The sequence below is a fragment of the Pituophis catenifer genome, unplaced genomic scaffold (assembly GCF_029215685.1).
Source record: "Pituophis catenifer annectens isolate HBS135680 unplaced genomic scaffold, rPitCat1.0.hap2 SCAF_17, whole genome shotgun sequence".
Lineage (NCBI taxonomy): Eukaryota > Metazoa > Chordata > Lepidosauria > Squamata > Colubridae > Pituophis > Pituophis catenifer.
In genome coordinates, this window is record NW_027256897.1 from 1104155 (window position 1) to 1121786 (window position 17632).

The window sequence follows — 17632 nt, forward strand, 5'->3', positions numbered from 1 at the left end:
ACCCTACCTAGACCGTTTCAGATAAATGGTTGTCCAGTCTCTTTTTTCCAAAAAGCCTCCGGTGATGGAGCATCCACGACTTCTGGAGACAAGCCGACCCACTGGTTAATCGTTCTCACTGTCAGGAATAACGGAATAGAATAACAGAGTTGGAAGGGACCTTGGAGGTCTTCTAGTCCAACCCCTCGAGCAGGAGACCTTTTCCCATTGCGGACAAGTGGCTGTCCGATCTCTTCTGTAAAACCCTCCAGTGATGGAGCACCCACGACTTCTGGAGGCAAATCACTGGTCAATTGTTCTCCGTCCGTTGTTTCTTGTCCTGTCCTCAGGGGCTTTGGAGAATAAGTTGAAACCCTCCCCCCTTCTTTGTGGCAGACCCTCAAATATTGGAAGATGCTATTTAAACAGTAAAAGAGTTGGAAGGGACCCTTGGGGGTCATCTAGTCATGTCACCCCTTGTCCTTCTCGTCATTCAACTTGTTGTTAGTTGCGAAGTCGTGCCCGGCCCAGCGTGACCTCATGGACAATGTTCCCTCCAAGCCTTCCCGTCCTCTGCCATCCTTTGGATACCCAAATTCCTGCAACCGTTCTTTGTAAGGTTCAGCCTCCAGGCCCCCAACTTCTTGCTCTTCTCTGCAACGATTAGGGGGCCGGAGAGGGCCGCCCTCTGGTTGCAAAAGGAGCAGCGCCATGGGAAGGTGTTGGGCGGTCTTTGCCTAAAGATGGGTTTAGAATCACCAGCCAAAACCAGGTTTAATGTCACCATCTTCCAGGTTCCAGGTTTGTGCATCTTATAAAAGTAACAATAAATCAATTTATAGTTTGTCTTGTAGGAAGCCAGAGATAGAACCTTTTATTCCTATTTTAATTTAAATCGCAATTAATGCCCTGCTCAAAACAGAATTCTCATTCAAATAAGGGCGGAAAAAGGAAAGGTCCAGAGTCCTGCGTGTTTCTAGTCCCTGTTTTTATTTCATTCCCATGGCATAGCCTCTAGCCAAGTGCAGAAGGCATTGCCCCTTTAACAAGAGCCCCGCCCCTCCGCTTTCCACGTCGCGGCCGGAGCCAATCAGCTCTAAAGCTACGCCTCCTTTTCCCATTGGGGAAACAAGGACGCCGCTTTGGTTGCTCAACCGCACTAGATTCTCTTGCGGTAAGTAGTAAGGTAAGCGACCAAAGTGTGGCTATTGGTCCGCTCTGGGACGGGGTGCAGTTTCAATTGGCTCGGACGGTTGGCAATCTGCGGTCTCACTCCGGGGCTCCGCCCCTAGGCGGAGATTAGACAAGCTAGTCTGCGCGGCTGCGATCGAACCGGGAAGGAGACGCTGTCCTTCTGCAGCCATGGCGAGCGGAGCGGTGTGGTGAGAGCTCCCCCCGATTAGGAGAATGGTATTGGCTACCTGGCTTAGGTCAGACGGGCGGCGGACTCTTCCATTATGGGTTGTGGGGGGGGGAATGTTTTAAGATGACTTTTTTTTCTTGCATAGCCGGCTTTCTACCGGGGCTGGGAAAGTGGATCTCTCCCAAACAGGCGCCTTGGATTGTGTGTGACAGCTGCTAATCATTTATGCACGCCCAGCGGGTTTGCTGACAGGCAGGCGGCAGGGGTAGCCGCAAAGTGCAAAGATGTGCAAAAGGCACGCAACCAGCCGGTTTCGCGTGTGCAAGCCCTCTCGCCCCCGTCTCTTCGGTGCATGCTAAGCAGGTTCTTCTGTGAGCAAAGAAAAGGAAAAAAAAAAATCTGGGGAAATGAAGAGTAGAGCCCCCAGGTCCAGGAGCAGTCTATCTGGGATGCCTTTTTTTTATGCATGGGTTGGATGCTTCAAAGGCTGGCTTTGCAAGGAAACAGGAAAGGTCTTTTAAACTCACCATTTTGCTTGGGGCTTCTCAGCCAGAAGGGAAAAAAATAAAGGAACAAAAATGTTCTGGAGAAAAAAAAAATCCTAACCAGAAAAATTACGATATTTGAGTGGCAGTTGTGCATCAAAAACTTTCCTTGAGTTATGTCAAGCTTTACTTCATCAATTCGGGAAAAAAAAACCTTGATAATTTCGTCATTTAGGGATGCAACGATAGCGCATCAAAATAGCCATTGCAAGAATGGTGTCCTCGTTATTGATTTGACATAGCTTTGAGGTTATCTATTAGGTTGTATGATATAATATAGCCTTTTTTCATATGTGTTTTCCAGAAGGAGTTGCCATAAATTAGGCTCAGCTTGTATTAGTTAGGAGCTCTGCAGAGACTGGCTGGACGAGATATTGTAATCAGGGAGTAAATCAGAAACTTTCTCATTTGTGTTCTCTAATTTGCATTAAAAATGTTTTTGTATGTGTTGAGCGTAAAACACCCCCTTTCTGAGCAACAGGGAATTGTTGAAATGGGCCATTTCAAACTCGGATCCTGTGAGAATAAATACATAAATAAAATTGAGTTGGTCACATTTAGGAGTGCCACACCTCGTCATAAGTTAAGGACTACCTGGAATGAGATTGATCTATCATACAACCATAAACCGTGCTGACTCTCTTCTGGCATTTCTGAAAAACGTTGTAAATAAATCTTCATCCAATGGAGTTTGTCCTGAACTTTAAAAATTAACCCGGTCCAACATTTTCGTTCTTCTGGTGTAACTGTTTTGTGTCTTGTTCCTCTTTGAGTTTTCCACCATTTTTCCAACTATTTTTTTGCCTTTGCTCCAGGAAATAGATGCACTTCCGAAGGCTGATGGTTGGATCCTGCGCGACGCTGGACTGCTGTGTGAACAGCACAACCTCGGTGGCGACAACCCGAGCACGTTTCCAACATGGCCTTTCAGAGGACGGAGGGCATGTCCATTATCCAGGCTTTGGCCATGACCGTAGCAGAGATTCCCGTTTTTCTTTACACCACATTTGGACAGGTAAAAGAAGGGGGGGGGGAAGAGATTTTTAACAATGATTTACAGCGTAGCAGGCTGTCTAAAACACGTGATGTTGGCTTGTTTAAGGAACCTCGCATGATTTTGCACATCATTGTTAACTCCAGAGGGATGTGGTTTGGCTTGGAGTTAGTCTGTTTTTTGAACTCCAAACCGTGAAGTTTTCAAAGATGGATAGAACTTGAAGATGTGTGGACTTCAACTCCCAGAATTCCCCAGCTAGCACAGAATATGAATCCATCTGATAGAGTTTAGTCTTTGACTTACAACCATTCGTTTAGTGACTATTCAAAGTTACAACAGGGCTGGCAGGTTGGTAGCCATTGTTTTTTCAGCAGTTCTCATGATCCTCTGAAGTCTGTGTCTGTCTTGTTGGGTTGCAGAGCCAAAGCAGACAGTGATAGAAGTGCAGATGACAGACTCAGTAGTTCCTCTGTAGAACTGGATGAGAAGCTCCTTGGGCAGTTTGAGCTTCCTGAGTTGACGCAGAAAGAACATTCTTTGTTGTGCTTTTTGGATGACGTTTTTGATGTTGGGTGTCCGTTGAACCGATCAAAGTGTCCAACTCTGGTGTGGTGTGCGACGGGTGAGCCTTTTCTTTGCATAGATGGTAAAGTTGCCTTGTTTTGCTTCTCCCACTCTTAAAGTCGGCCTTCTCTGCTCTGAGACTCACTCCTGGTCTCCGGAAGGTGCTCTTCGCCACGGCTCTCGGGACGGTGGCTTTGGCCTTGACGGCGCACCAGTTAAAGCGTCGACGGCGACGGAAGAAACAAATAACTCCAGAGAAGTCCAGCACTAAGCCTCTGGTGGTCCCGGTACCCATCTTGCCCACCCGCCGGGTGCCCTCGGTGAAGAAAGGTGATGACGATCAAAGCTGTCTCCTTCCTTGTTGCTCACACAGCAAATACTGTTTGAGTTTCCAAACATCCCTCAACTCTCTCACACACTGACAGGATGCTAGCCAGATGAATACCGATGGATGCTGTGGGCTGGGACATTCTACTCCCCCTCTGTTCCAACTGCCAGTTGCATTATATTAACACACTCTGATGCTACAGAGTTACACATTCCACATTAAGTTTCAGGCTGCAAGTGTCAGTTTATCAAGCCCGAGCACATAGTTTCGTAGCGTCCAGCTAGTTATTGTTATAAGTCACAAATATAGCGAATACTCCTTTGTCCTCCTATTTTCCGTGCAACAACAACTTTGCGAGACGTTGGGAGAGAATGAGTAGCTCAAAGACACCCAGACAGCTTTCATACCTAAGCAGGACTAGAACTCACGCTCTCCTGGCAATGGGTTCATAGTCACCCAGCTGGCTTTTGTCCCTTTAGGTGGGACTAGAATTCACCGTCTCTTCCTGGTGATCGGCTGAAAGTCACCCAGTTGGCTTTCAGCGTTGTGCACTAGAAACTTGTTTTTTTTTTTTCTCTCTCTCTCTCTCATTTACTTGCATTTTCTCTAATTTCAGGTTATTCCGGCCGTCGGCTGCAGAGTCCCAGCAGCAAAAGCAATGACACTCTAAGTGGAATCTCCTCCCTGGAGCCCAGCAAGCATTCCAGCTCTTCGCACAGCCTGGCCTCCGTAAGAGATGCTTGGGGAGGGGTCCTTCAGCCCCACCTGGTGAGGGGAAGCAGCTGCAACAAGTAGTCCCTGGGCTTCCATCAGCTTATTTAGTGACCTTCCAAAGCTACAACTTTGACTTATGACCGTTTCTCACCGTTACAACAGTTGCAGCCTCCCCGTGTTCACCTGATCAAAATTCAAACACTTGGCAACTGGCATGGACTTATGACGGTTGCAGTGTCCTGGGGGGGGGGGGTGTCATGTGATTCGCTTCTGCGACCTTCTGATCAGCAAAATCAATGGGGAAGGCCAGATTCACTCAACGACCTTGTTACTAACTTAACAAACTGCAGTTTGTGTCACAGCCTTTAGCTAAAAATTCATCCTCCCCTGCAGAAAATTGTGAGTTGAAGATAATTGCAAGTGTTTTGAAGTAGTACTAGATAATGAGTTGTTTTATATCTGGATGTGGTGCATGGTAAGTATAGTGGCATTCCTCCCTGTATAAACATCTGTGGAATGACAGGCTGCCTGTCTGCAGAAGAAACGTGTTTGAAAAAGGCAAAGAAATTTATGGATAGAAATACAGGGAGTCCCTGAACGTCCTCGGACAGCGCTGGCTCTTTGGCTTTGAAACGGAGATGAGCACCGCTCCCTAGAGTCAGGAATGACTAGCACATATGTGCGAGGGGAACCTTTACCTTTACATACCTATTTTCTCTTCTTCAAACACCTCCCCACCTTCCCTCTGTTTAAAGGATAGCTCAGGTTTGCTTTTCAAAAGATTAAAAGGTAGTCTCTTGAGTTAAACATTTTTCCAGGACTTCCCTCCCTGAAAATTTCAATTTTATGTTTCACAGGGGTGTTGCAGGGAAAATAGGAGGAGGAAGGAGTATAAGGTATATTCAATGCCTTGAGTTATTTGTAATAATAATAAAGGCAGGATACAAATAGTTGAGATCGCTTACTGGTACGTTTGAGATGACTGACAGATGACATTCCTGTTATCTGTCAGAAAAACCCATGGGTTTTTTCTCATTCTAGATGGCGGTTGTGAATTCCCCCAGCCCGACCCCAGCTGCTGCAGCCCCCTGGGAAGCCCATTTGGGGGGAGAAGACCCTGGTGCTGCTGGGGATTGCAGTGCAGAAAACCTCTATTTTCAAGGTAAAGGGGTTTCCAGAATACCCCAGCCAGCATGGGTGGGCTTCAGCGCCCAGAATCCCTCAGCCTAGCAAACATCAGTTTAGGGGGACGCCGGGTGCCAAGAGGAGGCTCAAATCTGGTTGTTGCTGGTCATTTGGGGGTCTCTCTTCCTTGCCAGGCATGGAGCTGTTTGAAGAGGCCCTGCAGAAGTGGGAGCAGGCCCTGACCGCCCGTCAGAGGGACCCCTCCAGCCTCTCTGCCTCGTGGGTCGTCCCCAAAGAGGAAGAGCTGCTGCTGCCTGAAGATCTCTGTGAGGTACGGATCCTTCGGCAATTTCGGGTCTCCTGGGAAATATCGCGTTCAGGAGATGCTGCCCCAGAGCTGGTAAAATCTAGAATCCCTTTGGAGATGACTGCATGGACACCATCACCAAGTTGGCTTATTTTCAGCACCGTTTCCTGGCAGAAATGGCTGGGTAAATCATTCAGGAATGACAACCAAGAGGAGCAAATTCTACTTTATTGCAAAGCTACCGTATTTTTTGGAGTATAAGATGTTTCGGGCTGTAAAATGCACCTACCTTTTTTGGGGAGGAAAACAAGAAAAAAAATCTGCCTCCCAGCAATTTTTCTCCTTGCAGCAAACAGCCTGTTTCATTTTCAGCACAGCCTGATTAGCACAAGGAAAAAAAAAATCTGCCTCCCAGCAATTTGCCTGCTTGCAGGAGGCCCGCACAGCAATAGACAATGGCAATCCCTGCAGGCTGAAACAGCTGATGGTCGGGAGGCCGATCCAACCGACAATCAGCTGCTTGTGCTAAGCAGGCTGTGTTGAAGCTGAAATGGGCTGTTTGCTGCAAGGAGGCAAATTGCTGGGAGACAGAGGCCAAAGGTGGGGGGGCAGCATTCAGTGTATAAGACGCATCCAAATTTTCACCCTCTTTTAGGGGGGGAAAAAGTGCATCTTATACTCCAAAAAATACGGGTACACTATTAACAGAGGCTTAAGTACCCATATCCGGAATTTTGGTTCCCGAAGGCCGCTGATCCTCATTTTATGTCGTGTGCAGCCACGTCTGTCTTTTTTGCTGCAGGAATCTCAGAAAAAAGAATTTGCAGACAAGCTGGAATTGCTCCTCTACCGGGCCTATAACCTGCAGGAGGAATTTGGATCCAGCCTGTCGGCCGATAACATGTTACTTGATTTAGGTAAGTAGAGACAGTTTCCTAATTCCGGGAGAAACTGACCGTGTCCTAATTCAAGACCAGGAAGTCTCCAAACCTGGCAACTTTAAGACTTGTGGACTTCAGCTTCCAGAATTCCTCAGCCAGCTTAATAAAGGAGAATCTTTGTAGCTCGGGGTCAATGCTTGTTTTCTTGCAGATGTTTCAGTACCCAACTTGGTAACATCATCAATGCGATTGTAGGAAGTTAGCACCCACCCCTTTCCTAGAGGAATGAAATATTTTGGGAAATATTAAAAAGGCAGCATATTATGTTTCCCTGTATGAGAAATGGAGAAGCATATTTTAAAGACAAAGCAGCTCCCACCTTCCCACCCCCACCCTTTGTCAATGGGCCAGAGGCAGAAACTCAATCTTTGAAACGCATCTGCAACACAATAGCAACAGAAACTAACACAATGAGACCCTTTAGGACAGAAACTCACCACATGGCACCTGGGGAGATTACATCAGCCAGCAAGGCTAGCTAAGACCCCCACCCCCTGGGAGTCTGACAACCAATCAGGAGACTCTTTCGGGGCCCCAGGAAGTTCAAAGCCAGAGAGAGCATAAAACCCGGGGACTCCATGTATCTCATCCCTTTTTCTGTTCAGGAACTCAAGCCATGTGATCCTGTCCACCGTTAAACCATCTTTCCAAGCAGTCTCCATGTTTCCAGTGTCTTTTTCCCCACTTGGAGCTGAACCCAGAAGGATATTTCTTCCAACACTAGTAAGGAGAGCTGTTTGTTGTCAGTTTATATTGGCTATCTGTGTGGGTGGAGAGCGGTCTTAGAGATTCTTTGGCAGGGCTATTTACTGATGGTTCTTTGGCAGTTCTTTGATTGGGGTACTGTCTACTTGATTGTTGTTGTTGGTTGCGAAATCGTGTCCTACCCATCGCGACCCCATGGACAACGTTCCTCCAGGCCTCCCTGTCCTCTACCATCCTCTGGAGTCCATTGAAGCTCACACCAACTGCTTCAGTAACTCCATCCAGCCACCTCCTTCTCTGCCATCCCCTTCTTCTTTTGCCCTCCATCGTTCCCAGCATCAGGCTCTTCTCCAGGGAGTCCTTCCTTCTCATTAGGTGGCCAAAGCATTTGAGCTTCCTCTTCAGGATCTGGCCTTCTAAAGAGCAGTCAGGGTTGATCTCCTCTAGGACTGACCGGTTGGATGGCCTTGCAGTCCAAGGGACTCGCAGGAGTCTTCTCCAGCACCAGAGTTCAAAGGCCTCCATTCTTTGGTGCTCAGCCTTCCTTATGGTCCAACTTTCACAGCCATCCATTGCAACTGGGAAAACCGTAGCCTTGACTATACATACTTTTGTTGGCAGGGTGATGTCTGCTTTTTAGTAGGCTGTCTAGATTTGCCATAGCTTTCTTCCCCAGGAGCAAGCGTCTTTTCATTTCTTGGCTGCAGGCCCCATCTGCGGTCATCTTGGAGCCCAGGAAAATAAAATCTGTCACTCCCTCCATTTCTTCCCCAACTGATGTTAACTTTTGAGTTAATCTATGTAGATCTGGGTACTGATTGCTGGTGGAGAGGTGCTTGGGTCTTTAATTAGCCATCAATAGGCACATAGACATTAACAGTTATCTATGGACTATGCAAAAGCCCAAAAAGGAACAAAAAAAGACTCCAGCACTCTCCACCAGCAATCAGCACCCAGATCAACATAGATAACGCCAAGGTTAACTTCAGACCAACACTTAAGAACTAAAAAATTCCCCAATCAAGGAACTGCCAAAGAGCCAACAATAAAGAGCCCAACCAAAGAATCTCTTTAAGATCTCTCCCACCCATCCAGACAGGGCAAACCCCCAGAATATAAACCGAGAACAAACCGCACTCCTTACTTGCCCTGATGATGTTACCTTGTCCAGGTAATGAAAGGTCTTCAAGAAAACAAGCAAGCTCGGACAGCACCAAGGACCCCCTTTTAACTCACAATTTGATGTCAACAATTTTATTTTCATTGTATTTTACTTGTACCGAGATGGTTTCTAAAATGTTGGTTTGTCTTCCAGGAAGGCTGTGGTGTTCCTGGTTTTATGCTGCCCGTGACTCAAATAAACCACTGTTAACACCTCAAAATTTTTCTTATCCTCTCTCTTAGAGCAAACTCTGATGTTCCCACTGACCGAACAGTCTCTAAGGCGTCAACAAGGTGATGAGGAAGAAAGCGTGACCTCCGAGGAATCCTTTTTCTCCGCCGCGGAGGTAATTTGAACCCTGTGCCGTGTTTTTCCTTCTTTACTTATTCATTATATTTGTACGGCTGTCCCATCTCTTAGAGCGATGTGGCTCTAAATGGCTTTGCCGGAAAACATGACATCCTGTATTTAAATAGTCAAGATTGAAGTTTCCGAGCAGTCTCCTAGGACTGCCCCATACGAAAAGTCTTAAGTAGTAGTCAAGGCTACAAATACCAAGCTGCTTTTGGCTTGGTTTATAATTGTGATATGTCTTTGAGGAGCCCCTTGGGGACCTCTAATGTTTAAGAAATCTGATGGTTTCTGCTTTTTTACCTCAGATTTTTGACGCCCTGGAAATTGAGAAGACCCCATACCAGCCTTCTAAGCCAGCTGTTGCCTACGAAGAAGCGTTGCAGTTGGTGAAGGATGGATTGGTTTTGTGCAGGACCTTTCGGTGAGTTCGGGGTAGGTGGGCCTTAGGATATTTATCTCCCCCTGGTGTGGCATCAAGGTCACTATGGATCTGATGGACCTTTGGACTTTCATGGAGAGATTTTAGCTTGTTCCTTACTCTTACTCCTTATCTCAAACTGAATGTAGCCAACACAACGTTCGTTAGTTAGACCCTTCCAAATGTATCAAGGGCATAGTCCTCAAGAGTTCCTAGCTCTTGGTTCTATAGGTAGAGAATTCTGGGAGTTGAAATGCCAAGATATTTGGAGGATGGGTCAAATCACAGATCTCAAGAGTTCCAGATTCTCCTGGTTCCCCATTCCAGGAGTATGTGGTGAAGCTGAGATTCCTAGGCTTCCATCTTTCAAAATTTGTAATCTCAAGGTTGGGAGGACATCAGGCTGGGAAAGCTAGTCCAGATGTTCTCTGTTCTCCCACCTCACCACCAAACCTTCTCCTCTTCCAGCACAGAGCTTTTGGGGTGCTACAGTGACCATGATTTCCTGGCCAAGCTTCACTGCATCAGACAAGCTTTTCAGGTGGGTACGTGGAGACCTTGGAAGTTAGTCCTCTCTTGAAGCTGGTCTTCCCTGGAGACTTGAAAGCTGGTCTTCTCTGGAGATCTTGAAGCTTGTTCTGCCTTGAAGCTGTTTTCCTCTGGACACATCTTGAAGCTAGTCCTCTCTTGAAGCTTGTTTGCTCTGGAGACCTCAAAGCTGGTCTTCTCTAGAAACGTTGAAGCTGATTCTCCCTTGGAGCTAGTTGTCCCTCAAGGCTTGGGGCCAACCCTGCCTTTAATGTCTGTTCTTTCTGGAGTCCCTGAATCTGAGGAATGGCAATTTGGGAGTGGAAGGAAGTTGGCCTTACTGCCATACCTGGTCCAGAAAGAATTGGCTTGCTTGCAAGTCACAATGGACCTCCCATGAGAGTACGTACGAACCCTCCAAAGTGCTGAATTTGAACTCCCATCCAAGGAACCGTGGTTTCCAATGGGCTGATCCCTTCACAGGAGCTGTTGATGGTGGAGAACAACCAGACGTTTTTTGGGGAGGTGGGCAAACGCATGGTGATGGGGCTGATGACCAAGGCTGAGAAGGTAAGGACCAACTATGAAAGGGTTCTGTGATTGTGCTGGGGGGTGGGGGAGAGAATCTATGGGTCTCCAAAGAAGTGGGTTGGGACCTACCACAGGGTCTGCTCAGTGTAGTGCGACAAATGTTTTTACAGTAACATCTTGAGATCTTCTAGTGGTCTACCGAAGATCTTCTGAGGACCTTCTCCAAAGATAAATCTCTGTGAGATCAGAGTTCACTAAGCAAACTAGATCTGAGGAAACCTCTGGACTTCATGGAACCGATTGAGAAGCAACAAGGAAGTCTGTCTGGTTTCACCTGTTGAGTTTTGGGTTGGTTTCCTCTTGATTTCTGCTCTTCTAGAACACTAAGGGTTTCCTTGAAAGGTACGATGAGATGCTGCGCTACACGCTGAGACAGGAGACCTGGCCAACCACGCAGAAGGAACTGGAAGGGCGAGGGGTGAGTGTTGGGCTTGTCTTCTACCTGGTTCTGCTCAAAGGAACGAAAGGGGTTTCATGGAACTTTTGTAATAGTCCTGCATCTGTTTTGAAAAACAGGATTTATACAAGCCAGCCATGACTTAGGTTTAGGCAGCATAGAAACCAGAGTTTCTGGAATAGGCTAGCATTGGCTGGGCTTACCCCTGACAATTGTGGTCACTAAATGAGGACTACCTGTAGTACTAAGACAAGGCCTTTCTGGTGGTGGCACCCCGGATTGACTTGATAATAAATCTTTTGTCCTTTTGAAACCTTCATGGACAGATCTTTCTCTCCACTTAGCTTTGTGGTCAACTTTGTTACTGGTTTATTTGACCCACCTTAATCAAGACCTCCCCCCAAATAGTGCAGGGGAGGGGGCTATAATGATACGATTAATCAAACTAGGACCAGTTGGATCCCGGAGATGGGGGAATTACGGAGGTTTGCTGCAGTTTGGGTGAATAAACGTGGATTGTCTCTCGTCCGTCCCTCAGGTGGTCTGCATGAATTTCTTCGATATCACCTTGGACTTCATCCTCATGGACGCTCTAGAAGATCTGGAGAACCCGCCGTCCTCCGTTGTGGCCATCCTGCGTAACCGCTGGCTCTCGGACAGCTTCAAGGAGACGGTGCATTTCCAGGGGGGGGGGTGGGTGGGTAGGAACGGGACCCTCGGAGTTAAGGGGGCACGGCAGGTGAGGGCTCCAGGCCAACCTAGTTTAGGCACAGAAGCTAAGGATGCCGCTATAATGCAGCTGTCTTAGTGGCCCTTGCAGGAAAGGCGAATTCAATTTATAGACGGGTTTAAACAAGAGGCAAAAATAATCGGTTTTCTTTTCACTCCAGGCTCTCGCGACCGCTTGCTGGTCGGTTCTGAAGGCGAAGAGGCGGCTTCTAATGGTACGTGAGAACGAGGGAGAATCAGATCCAGTCCTGAGCTTCCCTCTCTCCTTTGTCCAGTTCTTAGGACGAAAGGATGGGAGGGGGCCTTGGTAGTCATCTAGACTACTCAGTCCCTTGCAGGATCTGCTAAAGTTATTCAGAGAGGAAACTTTCTGGCCCTCTTCAGGTGGTAGCTTGTCAGGCAGGTAGCCCTCGACTTACGACGGCTCACTTAGTGGCCATTTGAAGTTCTGATGGACCTACTTAGGTGTTCGAAATTCTGATGGTCCAATTTATGGCTGTTTGCAGCATAACCATGTTGCTTCATTTTATGATGGTTTTGCTGAAAACTGGCGGTTATACTTCTGGTTTCTGGCAAAACCACCTCCATAGCAAAACATGGGTTCATTTATCGACGACCCCTTCACTTAACAACTCGGCATTCACTCTACGACCGCCAGAAGGAAGGTCACAAAATTGGGTTCGGTCATGTGATCGATCTGCTTACAACCACCAAGACGTACAGCCGTAATGGGCAGGCTCCATTACAGTCGTAATTCGAGGATTACCTCTACTAGTTGACGAGGGAAAATTCCTTCTCAAGGAATAAGCCCATTTGAATTTGCTTCTCTATGGTTGGGCCGGATTAAGGATTTTCTGCAGTCTGGATTCTGCGCTCCTATGATACACATCCCGGTGGATTTCCCAAGAACTGGCATTCTTGGTTTCTGTGTTTTCAGAGCAACTTTTGCCAGCTAAGAGTTTGCAGTTTTTGCGTGAGATACGTGCGGTTTATAACGTGTTTAACTTTTAAAATCAGAAGTGGCAACCGATCCATCTTTTCCCTTCTCCGTTTCTGTTTTAGGTTCCGGATGGTTTTATATCTCATTTTTACTCCGTATCGGAGCACGTCAGCCCAGTCCTGGCTTTCGGATTCCTGGGGCCCAAACAACAGCTTTTTGAAGTCTGCAGTTTTTTCAAGGTAAATGTTCTTTTAAAATCAATTAATCTATCTATCATCTTTATCTATCTACTCTATCTGTATCTATCTATCTATCTATCATCTTTATCTACTCTATCTGTATCTATCTATCTGTAGATCTATCTCATCTCCCTCCCTCCCCCCCTCTCTCTCTCATATCTATCTATGTCTTCTGTCTATCCATGTCTGTCTATCCATGTCATCTATCTATCTATCTATCTATCTATCTATCTATCTATCTATCTATCTATCTATCTATCGAGTTGAAGATGGCAAAGGATATGCGGTCAGTTAAAGAGAAAAAAAATCCTTATGTGATTTTTGTTTTTAAATGGCTCGAAACCACAATCCTTTATCCCTCTTTCTCTCTCGTTAATATGATGCGATTGTGATATAGCCAAGGAGATTGCCCGGATGAACAGGCTGCAAAAAAAAATGTGAAGGAAAAAAATTATATCTGTAATCTAAAAATCTAATATTTTAGATTTTTGTATTTCATATTTTTTCATCCCCTGTGCTTTTATTGAAATGTGAATGTGCCTTATGATAAATAAATAATCATCTTTTTCTCCAGCACCAGATTTTGCAATATCTGAAAGACATGTTTGACCTGGACATTGTAAGGTACACAACGGTGACTTTATTGGCCGAAGACATCCTTCAGCTATCACGGCGTCGCAGTGACATCCTGCTCGGCTACTTAGGAGTGGAGACCATTCCAGAGATCAATGGGACTTTGCAAAATGATGACATGTCCTTCCACAGCTTCAGCTAAGCTTGCTGGCTCGGACAGGACTGTTTGGGGCTTATGAATTGTTTTGTTTTTCTCCTTTTGAAGGACAACCGGCCTCCCTAGTTTGGAGGCTGAGGACGGATTGCAGCAAAACATTCTCTATTTGAATGGTCTAACTTAAAAGCAATTTTGAACTGTGGTTCTCCACCTTGGCAACTTTTAAGAGAGGTGGACTTCAAATCCTAGAATTTCCCAGCCAGCAGAGCTGGCTGGGGAATTCTGGGAGCTGGTCCAGGCATCTTAAAATCGCCACGATAGAAAAACACTGATTTAAAGACTGTTTAACAGCCCCAGATGCGTCCAGCATTATCCAGGTGGGAAGTTTTTGCCAATCAGCCATGTCTGTTTCTAGTTATTTAACACTTGCATAAATTGTGACCGAACCCCTGACTAATATTCCTGTTGTGAGATTAGTGCACGAGGACACTTTTTTTTCCCTGTGAAATTTGATGGCCAAAAAGAAAGACAAGTGGGGAGAGACCTGGTAGATCTGTAGAGACCTTTTGCTCCTTTGATTTGGAAAATTCTGATTTAATTTTTTTTTAACTGACTTTATTTTATTGTGTCTATATCAGCATTCTTCAACCTCAGCCACTTGAAGATGGGTGGACTTCAATTCCCGGAATGTTCTAATTGGCATGCTGGCTGGAGAATTCTGGGAACTGAAGTTCACCTATCTTCAAGTGGCCAAGAGTGAAAAACACTAGTCTATATGTAGAGTCAAACTTTTAATAACCTTTCTTAAAATAAAGATTCTCGCACATATGATGGTCTCGGATGAAAGACCCTCTATGGAGAAGATGGGTGGGGAAGGAAGGAAGGAAGAAAGGAAGAGAAAGAAGGAAGAGAAGGAAGGAGAGAGAGAAAGAAAGAGAAAGAAGGAAAGAAAGAAAGAGAAGGAAGGAAAGAGAAAGAGAAAGAAGGAAAGGTAGGTTGGATCTCACTGTGCCTTCTGAAAAAGATCAAATGTTCAGTAAAGTCTTGCAAGAAATGTTTTGCTCTAAAACTTCCAATTTTATTTTCTCTGGCATCTTCGTGGTCATATTCCAAAAACGGGGGATTTTCTCCACCAATCTGAACGCACCTTCTTCTCCCAGCAATGGGGGGAAATTGAATTCAAAATTGCCTGACTGTAGTTTTTGCAGAATTGAAATTCTGCAAGTTCATCAACAAATATTTATTTACGAACTTGCAAAATTTCGATTCAGTTAAAAAAATATTTATTGATGAATTTCTCCATCAAACTGAAGGCACCTTCTTTTCCCAAAGATGGGGGAATTGAATACAAAACTCCCAGCTTCTTGATTGTAGATTTGGACGAATCGATGTTCTCAACTTGACCTTGTGGAGTTTGGTTGGCCAAGTATTCACTGACCCTTCATCAAGAGACGTAGTTGATTGCATTAAAATAATCCTGAATGCAGTACTTGGGGGGTAGATTTGAGGAAGTTAAAAAAAAAAACTGTCTATGGTTAGGGATGGTGAGATGCAATTTTGAGATACTTAGGATAGTCCTGCTTTAAGTGGGTCAAGTGAAACCCCTAAACTTCTTGTTTGTAGTCCCCCCTGGGTGAGAGGGCAAATGAAATTCCGCTGGATGAGAATGTTCCAAGTTGTAGATGCACTGAGATTTTTCAACAGGGTAGATTATGGTCTTAAAGCAGTGTTTCTCAACCTTGGCAACTTTTAAGATATATGGACTTTAGCTCCTAGAATCTCCCAAACAGCATACCTATATTGGTTGGGGGATTCTAGAAGCTGAAGTCCACACGTCTTAAAAGTTGTCACAGTTGAGAAACACTGTCTTAGCTCATTACACTGGCTAAGGCGCTTTTAAATCTCCTTTTAACTGCTATTATTGAAGCAGTTGGGTTGACTTTCAAACAAATCAACGTTTTGAGGCTGAATTGTTGAGTTTTCCACACTCAACATGGGACGAAAGTGATTTTCTGTTTTGCATCCTGAGTCTTTTAATGGAACATATTTTAACTTCATTTCTTGCAACAGGTTCCAAAGGCAGCCTTTGAGATCGACGCGTAACAAATTCTAGTTTCGAATTGAGAAACTTTGAGTGTTGAATGTGAATGGCTGGAAACTAAATGTTTGTGTTAGGCTTTAGCTTCTCTTGACTTAAGTCTGGCTTTCTGTTGTTTGAGGAGACCTCGTTTCGAACTTATCTCACCCAAGAAAAAACTCCGATTTGCAAGGACAAATTCAAAAGTACAGTTTGGTGACTGCCACAATTGTTTCCTTTTTTTTAATTCTGAGGAGTAGTGAAGAGTTTTTGGAAGCATGAGAATGTATCAAGAATATAGATCAAGTGTCATAATCATTCCTCCCGGATTTATATTGGTTTTTGAACCCTGCTCTGAAGTTAAATGTTTGCTCCGAGGTGCCCCTTGCATTCCTACCCATACGAGTCACGGATTAATGGTTTAAAGATCTGAGCTATCAACTTTTCATGCAACTTTTTGTGGTGCCTAATTTACCCGGAAGGAATTCCCAGAGTCCTCAGGTGGTTTGCTTGTTTTTTCCAGTTTTGGACCTGGGATGGCGGAGCAAGCTATTTGTGGGCAAAGATACTCATGCTAAATCTTGAGATCAGCATGAGCATGGTTGGGCCGGTTGCTGGATGAAAAACCAAGATGGAAATCAGCTGATCAGGTTGATCAGAATCTGCTTTGATCAAAGCTGGAAGATCAGCTTTGTGCAAGACAGAAATCAGCTGATCAGGGCTGATTTTTTAAAAAAATCTTGCTTCCATCAACCCTGGGTATTCAGTGGTGGCTTCTTGTACCCAAGTCGACTGGCTCCTTTTGCTCACTTGGTGTGACCAATTGACCAGTGACCTTGGCACTTTTTGAGTAGCCGATAAGAGTTCCCAACCGTCATGGCTAACTTTTCCTACAGATCTGGACATTTTTCAGCCTGGGAAAAGTTGATTTTCCTGCCTGCAAATCAAAAGGATGGTGGAGAGATTGTGATCCTTGGATATTGCTAAATCCTGAACATCATGTGTCCGTGGGATGTAGGGGGAGAGGAGAGGGTGGGGGGGAAAGAACAATATTCTGGGAATTATATAGTTCATCAAGATCTAAAGCAGTGTTTTTCTGCCTTGGTAACTTTAAGATGTATGGATTTCAAGCTTTGAAATTGAGAAATTCTGGGAGTTGAAATCCACACATCTTAAAGTTACCAAGGAACACCGATCTAATAAATCGGAAACGCCTTCCTTTTTTGTTAAAAGAAGAGGAAACTTTAATTTCGGAGAATATTACCTGGGAATGTGGAAGGAGTTGAATATAATTTTTGTGCCTCGTTATTTTGGTTGCTTGGACTTTATTTCTCCCTCCCTTTCCGTGATCGACGCGTTTATGCTTCTCATTCCCTTTTGCAACTAAAACTTTTCTATCCTATTAGAACTTTTAGCACTGAAAAAAAAAAATCAAATAAACATTTTCTTTATTGTTAAACTGGTCTGGAATGTTCTCCTTTTTCCTCCTCTTTCAATTTAGTCGAAGTGGTGGTGATTTTTTTTAAAGCTCTCTCCAGTTTTGCTTGTGCTCCTATCGAAACCCATCATCCACTAACCTACTGGAAGTGATTCCTTGCACTAGGACAGGGGTCAGCAACCTGCAGCTCTGGAGCCGCATGTGGCTCTTTCACCCCTCTGCTGCGGCTCCCTGTTACTCAAAATATGCATCACAACCGCCAATGTGCGACATCTGCCAGCAAGCGATTTATTGAGCTTTTCTGTCCCCTGGTAGGCCAACCATGGATAAATCCAAGAAAATAAATGTTTCAGAAGAAAACAAGTTTAATTCAACTACATATGCTAGTTTTGTGGCCGCTCAGGAAATAGTCAGGCACGGGAAGGGTTTTGTGGCTCCCGGTGTTTTCTTTTCTGTGGGAA

The 17632-nt window shown here is 45.2% G+C and overlaps 1 protein-coding gene across 4 annotated transcripts; it reads left to right on the forward strand.

Moving 5' to 3' along the window:
• The first annotated feature begins 1307 nt into the window (after positions 1-1307).
• MIGA2 (mitoguardin 2) lies at positions 1308-16753 on the forward strand. Of its 4 annotated transcripts, XR_011601117.1 has the most exons (17): positions 1352-1409; positions 2703-2902; positions 3568-3778; positions 4393-4505; positions 5532-5652; positions 5810-5946; positions 6725-6839; positions 8973-9076; positions 9390-9505; positions 9971-10043; positions 10514-10600; positions 10941-11039; positions 11557-11691; positions 11909-11962; positions 12810-12926; positions 13501-14033; positions 14472-16753. XR_011601117.1 is itself a non-coding variant. In XM_070955704.1 (16 exons), exons 2-16 carry the CDS (start codon positions 2807-2809, stop codon positions 13699-13701), a joined length of 1779 nt encoding a protein of 592 aa, XP_070811805.1. In that variant the 5' UTR covers positions 1308-1389; positions 2703-2806; the 3' UTR covers positions 13702-16753. The 4 variants fall into 4 exon arrangements, 3 of the variants coding, with proteins under 3 accessions (XP_070811805.1, XP_070811804.1, XP_070811806.1); XM_070955704.1 differs by having other exon boundaries at positions 1308-1389; positions 13501-16753; XM_070955703.1 differs by having other exon boundaries at positions 13501-16753.
• The last annotated feature ends 879 nt before the right edge of the window (positions 16754-17632 follow it).

Bases quoted from the DNA above. Each gene is read 5' to 3' on its own strand.
- MIGA2 (XM_070955704.1), top strand. From the start codon at position 2,807: ATGGCCTTTCAGAGGACGGAGGGCATGTCCATTATCCAGGCTTTGGCC. The intron at 9,506-9,970 runs GTGAGTTCGGGG...CTCCTCTTCCAG, and splicing joins GTTTTGTGCAGGACCTTTCG to CACAGAGCTTTTGGGGTGCT. The intron at 10,044-10,513 runs GTGGGTACGTGG...ATCCCTTCACAG, and splicing joins GCATCAGACAAGCTTTTCAG to GAGCTGTTGATGGTGGAGAA.